The sequence below is a fragment of the Zalophus californianus genome, chromosome 3 (assembly GCF_009762305.2).
Source record: "Zalophus californianus isolate mZalCal1 chromosome 3, mZalCal1.pri.v2, whole genome shotgun sequence".
NCBI lineage: Eukaryota > Metazoa > Chordata > Mammalia > Carnivora > Otariidae > Zalophus > Zalophus californianus.
Window position 1 is genome coordinate 80,392,717 of NC_045597.1, and position 10,864 is coordinate 80,403,580.

Genomic DNA, 10,864 nt, shown 5'->3' on the forward strand with positions numbered 1-10,864 from the left:
GAAAGATTGTCTTAGGTTGCTTAAAAAATACCCCCCTCCCCCCATTCTAGTAGTGAGTACTGTGTTTTGGAAGTTACTGTTTTTAATTACTTGAAGTAAAAATGTCTTCCAAGCATTCTCTGTTCATATGTTTGAAAGTTTGCATGCTATTATTTATATTGGTGGGAACATGTCTTACTTCCCTTTTTAGTTTAAAATTACTTCATTTTTATTAAGAAAAGATTACTTTGTTGATGCATACCCTTCAGGATTGTAACACTTTCTAAATGAGTGAGTAATTTCTTGGCAAAGAGGCCTACCTTTTATTTTGAATTTTTTTCTTTATACTTGTTTTCTTAATATTTCATGTAATTGATTTTTCCATTTTTTACTTCGAGATATGGTGTTTTTTAGATAGTATTTCAGCTGCTAATTTGTTTAATTTCTCTCTTGACAGTTTGACTATCTTTCTAATAATCTTTATTCTTTATGTAATCTTCTCTAGTGAAGGAAAAGATAGGTTTCCAAGTACTAAATATAATTTATTTTTAGAAATAATTATAAAAAGGTTGAATCTTGTTATTTCCCAGACTTAAGACATTTCTCTAGAATTATATTTCCTTTAGTAGATTTAAATGTTCTGTGTCAGTATTTTTACATAGGGAATTTTAGCATTTTCTTTATCAAGACATCGAATGTAGATGGTACCTGGTGATCCTTTGACAATCCCTTAGAGGCTTCTTCAGAAATGTACGTGAAAGATCTTTATAAATTAAAGAATAATGATGATCGTGGTCATTAAGACTGCATTCTTTCAAACAGGAATTTAATTAGTGTCAGATGAATATATCTTTATCATTGCAGAATGTTTCAGTTGATACTATGTTAAATCATTATTTATATAGTTCACTGTTTTCTAAATCTTAGGCATTCATATTATACTTTATTTTAGCCTCATCTTTGTGTACTGTGTGAATCCTTTAAATTTGGTTATCTAAAAAAAGCTACAGTATCTTTAAATTCACAGGTTGATATTTTGAGTATTAATTATTTAAGGAAAAGATCCTATTCTATATAAAATAATGTAAAGTTCTGCACTGGTTTAGTTACTTTACATTAGTGCAAATTTTCTGCTTTTATTTTCATGAACAAATACTGACGAACTTAAAAAGCATTGGTTTTTAAACTTTTTGGTTTTGAAATTTTTTTACACTATTAAAAATTATTGAAGACCCCTAAGAGCTTTTGTTTTGTTTTGTTACATCAGTGTTTACCATATTAGATAATAAGAGAGAAAGTTGAAAGAAAATGGGCTGTAGTGGGAACACTGGCCTTATTTTACTTTTTGCAGATAATTCTTGATGTTCCACTTTAATGTAGTGGGAAGAGTGGTATTGTTTTACTGTTTTGTAAATTTGTTTAATGTTTGGCTTTATGGAAAATGGCTGGTTTCCCATATTTGCTTTTGCATTCCATCTGTTGCAGAATGCTCTTTTGGTTAAAGTGCATGAAGAAAATCTGGCTTTACTTAGATAAGTAATTAGTAAAATGGAGACGAATATTTTTAACCTTTTCAGATAATTGTGGATATTTTTGTGAAATACTACAGAAAACTTGACAAGTAGTAGTTTTCATTGCATTATAATCCATTAGGCTACCTGGAACTTTGAATGGATTATTTTTTTACCCATGCATGATTTTGTAATGTCATGTACCAGACATTAGAAAAATACTGATCCATTAAGTTATGCACATCTTCTAAATTTTAATGTATTTTATTACACAAAATTAAAAACAAATCACATTTCTTAATATCAACCACTGATCTTGTCAGAAAATGTCTGCCAAATGCTATCCCAAAGTATAACATTCCTGTGATACCTTTTGTAAGCCAAAATGGCATAAAATGAAGAAGCAGTTACCATTAATATTTATATGAAAAATGTTTGGAAAGTTCCTGAACCCAAATTATAACCTCATAGGCTTCTCTGATACTTTAGTACACATCTTGCTAACTGATGCACAGAATAAATCTAGATAAAGCACAGATGTTCACACATAGTTCAAAGCTATGGCAGCTTGATCCTGAGGTGCTAAGAATAGTTCCCAGGGATGGGAGCTTGGTGGTAGCGCTTTTTGTTGCTCTAGATTTGTGCTGCCTCTAAAATTGCATGCTGCAAAACACACTGAACTTTATATTCACTTTTTGCCTTTTTCCATAAAAGTGAAAATCCTTCTTTGGTTGGCAAAAACAGGTACTACAAATGTAGGTCTTTTATAAAAGCCAAGTGGTGTAATGCACATTTTTGAAAAACAAGGGATACCTGTACACAAGTAATCAGTAATCATAGTTGTCAGATGCTGTCTTGTTCCGTTTACAACCCAGTCATAAGAATGTTTTTCTTGAAGGACTACCCTGTTTCAGAAGGCAGCAGAAGTGCTTTATATATATATCTGGCTTTGTTGCATAATTAAAAAGACATGCAGTGATTCAGTAAAAATAATTTTAACTGCTTCCTCTACGTATTCATCTACATGTTCTAGTTGAAATTTTAAAGCTAGTTGTGTGGGCAGACAGCTTCTCCTGCTGTCCTGCCTGCTGCTCCCTTGTAACAATGATAGTTACTAGTAAAAATTGAGTGTAAGTGCCTTGATTTGTGCTAAAATACCAAGATTTTTGCCTCCAATTGCTTGTATACCATCCCTACAAATGTTGATAGACTGAAAAGCCCAGTTAGATGATAGTTTTATAATTGTGTTCTAATGTTTAGTAAGACATGAAACAGTTTTGAATTTGTACACTTCCTGAAAGGGTCTTGTGGACTCAGTACTCCCATCAGCCACACTCTGAGATACATTGTTTTAATGGAATGCTGCTTTGATAAGTGGTTTTGGAAATCAGTCATACTTTGCTTGCTTTTTTGGTCAGCTGTGAATTTAAGCATACTTCAGTGACAAGCTCAGGAATTCATATGCATAATTCTTTTAATGGAAAAGCACGACTTATGAATATAATAAGAATAAATTAAAAATCTTGCCTTTTGTTAGGCTTTGTTGGAATCCTTGAAAAAAATGAAGGTGTTTTGTGAAGGTAAAAACTTAATGAAATCTCTTGGCAGAATTTTTTAGGTCAGTTCAACCTTGAGTAAGTTATTTAACAGTGCTGTGCCTCAGTTTTATGATCTCTAAAATGGGATAACAGTAGACCTACTTTATAGGGTTGCTATGAAGAGTAATTGAATTAATTAAACCAAGTTTTAATCATAGCTTTATTATCTTATTGCAGTGCAGTCTTTCGAGATTTTTGTTTACCTATATGTTGTTTCATGTTAAATCGTAACTCTTAATTTTTGGTATAAAGCAATAAAGCATTAAGATTTGTATTCCAAAACCATATATATTATGCACCAGTTCTAATTTCAAATATTAGAATTCATAGAAGTGAGGGTCTTGTGTATTGCTTTTTGGGTGGGTACACAGTTAATAGTGAACTTCCAAGTTTCTCCTTACTGATATTTGATAAATCAAGTTAATAATGAGAAGTACTGTCTTAATATTCATTGCTAACCACTACCTTTAAGTATAATCTCTGACCCTTGCATTTTACTAGAAGTATGTAGCAGTGGATTTTGATAAAATGACAGTAATCTTAAGATATGACTAGGAAGGGACGCCTGGGTGGCTCAGTCAGTTGAGCGTCTGCCTTCGGCTCTGGTCATGATCCCTGGGTCCTGGGATCGAGTCCCGCATTGGACTCCTTGCTCAGCCAGGAGCCTGCTTCTCTTGCCTGCTCTGCCTGCCGCTCCTCTTGCTTTTGCTCTGTCTCTCTCTCTCCCTCCTTCTGACCAATAAATAAAATCTTTAAAAAAGAGAGATAGGACTAGGAAGTTGAAAACTTCTTTTGCTCCTTCTAAAATAGTTAAAAGATCTGTCATCTAATTATGCTATCTCTTTTTCTTAATGTGTGAAGCTGTATAAAATAGTACTTAGTAATTTTCTTTAAGGAAGCATCAACAGTATTAAATAAATTGAGTGTATGTGTGTTTAGTGAAAAATGCTTTTATATATATAGGTATTTTAGCATAGTGATATGCTACATTAGCATGTATTATTGTAAGACATTCTGATTATCTCATTTAAAGGAAGATATTTTAAAACTGGAAAACAAGTTGTTTCTTTTTTTAAGTGATTTCTACACCCAATGTGGGGCTTGAACCCACAACCCTGAGATCCAAGAGTCAGATGCTCTTCTGACTGAGCTAGCCACATGCCCCTGGAACCAGTTTCTAATAGAGCATCAGAAAGGGAATGTTATGGCTACTGTTGAATAAATTGACTTAAAAAACCATAAGTCTTGGGGCACCTGGCTGGCTCAATCAGTAGACCATGTGACTCATGATCTTGGGGTCATAAGTTAGAGCCCCATGCTGGGTGTAGAGATTATTTAATAAATAAAAGCTTTTTTAAAAAATCCATAAATGTATTTAGCATATTAATCTCTTCAGAATTCTCTTGAAGAAAATAGAATAATAGAATAATTTAAAAAGTACTGAACTTTGTGAATAATAAAGCTAATAAATATTGTTATTTTGGAAAATGATAGGTGCAGATGAAATTATAAGGAGATAATAAAAACGTCTCCTTCTTTGCCCTCACCAGTGAATCACAGGCATCCAGTTAGGATGTCAGAATACTTAAGGGGGATTTGAAAATTGAAGTCTCAAACAATAAGACTATCATAATTACCCTCTGTTGGTTAGATATTGCATTCTTCATCTTTCATAGTTAAGGCAAATCCAAATATAAAAATTAAAATTAAACCCTTGTTCCCCAAAGATGTCATGATCAAAAAATCCGTGTATTTTACTGTGGTGCTGAAATGGAACCAGCTTTTCAATAATAAGTATCTGCTATAAATAATACTTGGATGATTTTGGATATGCTGAAGGCAGTCTACATTTTATCAGGTTCTAGTGATGAGGAAATGACAACTTGGATTTCATTTATTGATGATAGTGTTAAGTGTGATCATAAAGTAGTATTTTCCATATGACTTCATCAGAAATCCATTCTATGAAATAGTCTAGCTGTTTTGTTTGTTAGTAGTATCCATCACTAGCCAAACATTTTGAGAAGAGACAAATTTAGTTTTAGGAAAGTTTAAAAAAAATAGCTTTGAGAAAGTTTTGGGATTTACGTTTTCTACATAATGTGACAAACATTTCTTCATGATGCTATGTAAATGATGTGTTTTGTTTTGTTTTTTACCACAGCTTCATTAAAGGTTACATTTTGAGGCATGTCCATTAGGTTAGATATGGGCAGTTGATTAGCTGCTTAGTGGCATTTATCTACCATATACCATAGGCTTTTCTTTCCTTTTTTCCTTAGCTTTTATAGGTGCTTTTCACTGGTATTTTGTATTACTAAATGGAATTTTAAGCACATTTTAATAGAATTGTTTTTAAAAGAAAAATTGTGCGCTTTTTTTTTTTTTAAAGTTTTAGACATTGCTACTTTTGTCTCAATGTGTTTTATGATTGCTACATTTAACACACTGGTCTGATAATGGAAAAGGTCATTAAATAATAGTGCAAATTTGAATTACAGTATGTTGAGTAATTTCACCCAGAGATTTCATCGACATTAATTCTATATAACTACTGTTAATAAATTAGTTTTCCGAAGTAGTTGAATTTACTGAAATTTAAAAGTTTGTCATTTGCATGACCTTTTGTATCACAGTTAACCTCAAGAGCATTTTGTTTCAGAACTTGCCGACTGTGTAATAACACTTTTATTTAGATTTCCAAGCAAAACCTTTGTTCAAATAAAGGAAGCAGTGTTATGTTGAACTTTAAACAACTGTTTGTGTGTCATGGAGACTTTTCATGGCAAATCTTTAGGTCTTGGGTGAAACAATGCTCAAGTATTTGAATAAAAATGCAAAGATGTATTAACAATGAAAATTGTCTATATAACTATTTTTAGCTTAGTGCCCCACAGCTGTTTGTGTTGGATGTTTGAATACATTTGAATATAAAAGGGGTAATGGTCTTTTTGTTTTAAGACTTTAGTGTCCTGGGAGGAAAAAATAATTGGCCCTGGTGGTTATTAATACTAGATTTTTCTTTTTTTGGAATCTAGGCATATGTCTTTGCTCTATTGAACATTAAAAATGTTCTGTGGTAGATTTTATGTAATCTGACACATTGATAATCTAGTAGTATAAACTGAGTGCTTGAGCTCTGTGGTATATCAGACCTGGGAGATTGAAGTTTCTTTTCAGTGTTCTTAATAAGTAAGTGATGTTGGAAAATTTTAATTTTTTTAAATGGAAAGTGATGTCCCAATTGATTCTTTTCTTTTTGATTTTAGATGGGAAATGTAAAGTCATAAGATCGATAGGTTGACTGTGACAACTATGCTTACTTACAGAGAGAACAGGAAATGAGAATGGGTGATATGGGTCCCCGTGGAGCAATAAACATGGGAGGTAGGGATTTGAAGCATAAGCCTTCTGTAACTTGTAATTCTTTGGGGAATTGTACATGCTGTTTGTGGTATCTACATATCAGTAACAAACTAAAATTTGGAACCAACATTTGTAATGGTGAAATCTCTTATATTTATTAAGTTGAAAAAAGATACAAGTATATTACAAATAATACGCTAAGGAAGAATTTTGTTTCATTGAAGGCTAAAAGGTATATTATGTTTTAATAGATTTAATGAAAGAAACCTGTAACCAGGTTTTGATACAACCTGAAACCTGTTCAGTCATTCCATGATGTAATGCAACTATATTGTTGCATTTTTTAAAAATCCAATTTCATGCTTTCAAATTGGCTCTTTTTACCTTTCTTAGAAGTTTGATAGTTTCTGAGTGTGTAGTGTTTTTAAACTTCTTGAGAGTATTTTATAAATTTTTATTGGTAAGGTAACCTTTTGTGTAAGTGGAGTTATTTTTATTCATTTTACTGAATGTTTAGCTTATTTTGCCCTAACCTACCGTATTGTGCACAGAAGTGCACTGTTGGGAGGCATCTATGACATGTCATGGAAATGAGATGTGTCTTTTACATCTGGGCTAATGCACATTTTTAGAGTTGATGTAAAGTTTTGAAGAAAGTGCCTACATTAGCTTCTCCACTATTGAGGGAAACAGTAAATTTGAAATGTCATACACTTAAAAATTAGATAAATTTTTAATATATTCATTTCATACTGTTCCAAAGAAGCTGTCACAAAATTAAAATTTTCATGTAACTCAAAATGTACATATTGTTGTAAAGATTACATTACCGTTAGCATGTAGTACTTAGGATATATAGTGTATAGAGTAAAAAAATCTTAAAGCATCTAATATGTGGAATGAACATTTTCTGTGATCAACCTTTTTCCCTATTTCTCATGCAGTTTATTTGCTACTTCCAAACAGATCATCTAAAATTGTTTATTGCTATTAATTTCGTCATTTTTCTTACCAGTAAGAAGTTACTGAGCATCTCTGGTATCCAAAGGAAGCATGATACATGGCCCTTGCCTATAAAGATCTTAATTGTGAAGTTAGTTACAATGGATACATGAATTAATTGGTGAACAAAATACATAAGTTCTGTAGGCACAGTTCTAGTATATAAGTTCTAGAGACACAGTTGAATATATAGTAATGTACAGATAGTTCAATTTTATGTCTTTTCAAAGTAAATTGTAGAATGGTGTATAATATAATCCAAGTGGTTTTAAGGGTTATAGTGTGAGGTTAGGGGTTGTAGGTACTTTGCAATGCCATTGTAATTATTAGATTGTCATTAATGTTAGAAGCAAATGAAGTATTTCTGATGTTGCCGAGACCTTGAAAACATTCTGTTTTAGTTAGCAACTTTATCAGAAGAATAATGAGAGTATACCTTTCGATTCCTTATTTAGTTAGGAATTTAAGAGAACTAAAAATTTTTATGGCATTTTATTTCATCGGGGAACTGTATTACAATTGAGCACTTTCTCAACTCCCCTTAAGTCCAGTCCATTTACTTTTCTCCTGTATACATTTTATTCCATCTGAGACTTTGTCCTAATGGTTTACTGGAGTTATGAATCATTATCATGAAGTTGAATGCCACTGTTGAATCGGTAAATTGCCATATCCTATCAAGTTACATCGTTAGAATGTGGCAGTAGGTTTTCTGGTTTATCACCAGTCTATCTACCAAGCGAAACATAAGATTATAAAACTGCTTTTCAGGGGACCAGATAATTCTAACATTTCTTAGATGTTTAAATTTAGTTTAATTATATCTGTGTGACAGAAAGCTTAATTACTAGAAATAATACTCTAATTACTGATAGTTGGAAATGTTTTTTATTTATTTTATATATACATATATATATTTTATACAACCCATAGTTGTATAGTTACATATGAGTCTTGCAAGTTAAATGTAACAATTATGTTTTACTAAAAAGAGAAGAAAAACCTAATCCTTGATCTGTTCTTTTTAGGGAAAGTTAAGATTCCTTATAGATAGTGTCTCCATTCTTCCTCATTTCCATGTGGGACATGTCATGGAATTCTAGTAATAATTTTTTATTTATAGCTATGCTAAGGGAATAGAAATATTCTTGGGTAGTTGTAATGTTCGATTTATCAATAAGCGAGAACATTTTGGGATTAAGGAAGTAATTTCTTCCCGTGAAGTGGTAGGTTCCTGGGGATTAGGTTGAGAACGAGTGGTAGTATATATATTGCCAGGGACTGGTAGGGAGTAAGACTTTTTCCTCCCAGCTGCTCCCTGGGCTCAGTCCTATGTAGAGGTCAGCTGCATTAGATACTGTGTAGAATTCTGGGTTTGAATGGAGATATCATCTCCTGTTATGATGTGTTCTTGAGAAATTGAGTTCTGAGTGTCATAAAATTGACCTATAGAATGAAATACTAAAGAAAACTCAAGTTGGAGTTAGTCTTTGTTACAAATTTTTAATGAAGAAAAGTATGAGTACTCTAAAAATTAAAAAATTCAAAGAAGATACCTAAAAATGTTGTATTTGAAGCCATTATAAATATATTTCAGCTCAAACACTACTGCAATTAACATGAGACCGGGTGGATATCTTTTTGATGAGAAAATTTGAAGTATATCTGATTGTCCGCATTTCCAGAATTTTTAGCATGTCAAAAAAATTCATATAGCTCTATTAATACTTTATATTTGCTTTAAAAAAATAAGCTTTGTCTTCACAACCCTTTTTAGTTGCTTTGTTTAGAGTGCCTATTTCTGTAAATTTTAAAGTTAAAAAATAGTACCTCCTACAATTTTAGGGTATGTTTAGTAACTTACATTAAAATCAAGAGGTTAGTTTTAGTGAACTTTATATACCTATTTGTCTTTGCCAAGTGCTAATCCTTTGCCGTTAATTTATGAGGTAGAGTATAGTTACCATTGTTAAGAGAGTAGTTTGTTAAAAAGCAGACTATAGCAAGTAATACTCATTTTTTAAAAAACTTTGAAAACTTTGACAGTCTCAAATATCCTAAAATACTTGATAGTTGTCTTATTTGTTTTATGTACATTTGATTTTGGGATGAAAATTTTATAGTGTAGGTAATGCTCTATTACAGAGTAGAAGTGTCCCATTCTCAGAGAAGGAAAGTAATTTTGATAATGGTCTTGTTATATAGTTTGCATAAGTATTGTTAAATTTTTAATGTTTACTAAACTAAGATAGGACAGCTCTAAGTATAGATTGTTTTGCGTAGATGCATTTAGCCCAGCACCTGCTGGTAACCAAGGTCCTCCTCCAATGATGGGTATGAATATGAACAACAGAGGAACTATACCTGGCCCACCAATGGGTCCTGGTCCTGCCATGGGACCAGAAGGAGCTGCAAATATGGGAACTCCAATGATGCCAGATAATGGAGCAGTGGTAATGTATCATAAACATTATTTTGATTATATTCAGTAATATATACTTTTCTGCCCCAAAGGTAACTTCACACTTAACATAATTTGGCATCATTTGTTTTGGCGGTAAAGGTCAATATGCAGTGAAGAAAACGTAGTTTTGTGAAGTTATATGTTGACTTATGAGAGGCAGTTATTACTTATCACAAGAGTTATATTTACCATTCATGGCATGCTTTTGTACTCAAGTATATGGCAGATACATGTTAATTATTTTTATATTGCTTTTAGTATGTATCCACCTCTTACCAGTATCCACTGTAAAGGTCAAGTATTTTAAGATTGTGTTCTTTTCCTCTGTGGACTCCTTACCTTTGGTGGGGAATGAAACTCCAGTATGTGTGAAAACACATTTTCAGTAAACACTTTTAATAAAAAGATGATTTACGATTAATTTCAGGGAACTTATTCTAACTGTAAAATAATATACATTAAAGTTTTAAAGTGTATTTTAAATTTACATTTTGCAGTCTTATAGAATTATTCATTATTATATTTGTTACAAAATTTTAAAGCATACAGTTTGTCTTGGTTTGACAGTGTGAAGATATCTTTGTGTGGGTTAAATAATTATAAAAGCAAAATTTTTCAGTAGTTCTTACTTTACTTGAATATCAGTAGCAAGACTGATAACTTCTCATTTTCCTTAAAATCTATCACTGTTTAAATGAGGCTCTTGGCAGAACATTTTTTCATTTGGTTTTTGTTAATGGTTGTTCTAAATAACATTTAGAAAAGGAAAATTGGTTGATTGTATATTTTGGAAAAGGCAGTTTAGTTTTGGAACTACCACAACAAATGTTAAGGCGCCATTGCTGCTAAGAAAGAAAAAGCACTGCCGATTAAATTCAGACATGCCATCAACTAAATCCATACTGATTTCGGAGATGTTAAAAGTGAATGTGTGTCTTAGAATT

The 10,864-nt window shown here is 31.9% G+C and overlaps 1 protein-coding gene across 1 annotated transcript in view; it reads left to right on the forward strand.

Moving 5' to 3' along the window:
- The window catches only part of PSPC1 (paraspeckle component 1), a 72,711-nt gene that overhangs the window by 56,054 nt on the left and 5,793 nt on the right, over window positions 1-10,864 (forward strand). The window contains exons 7-8 of the mRNA XM_027588340.1: window positions 6,418-6,475; window positions 9,740-9,909. Of these exons, the coding sequence (XP_027444141.1) occupies window positions 6,418-6,475; window positions 9,740-9,909 (228 nt within the window). The remainder of the gene's footprint in view (window positions 1-6,417; window positions 6,476-9,739; window positions 9,910-10,864) is intronic.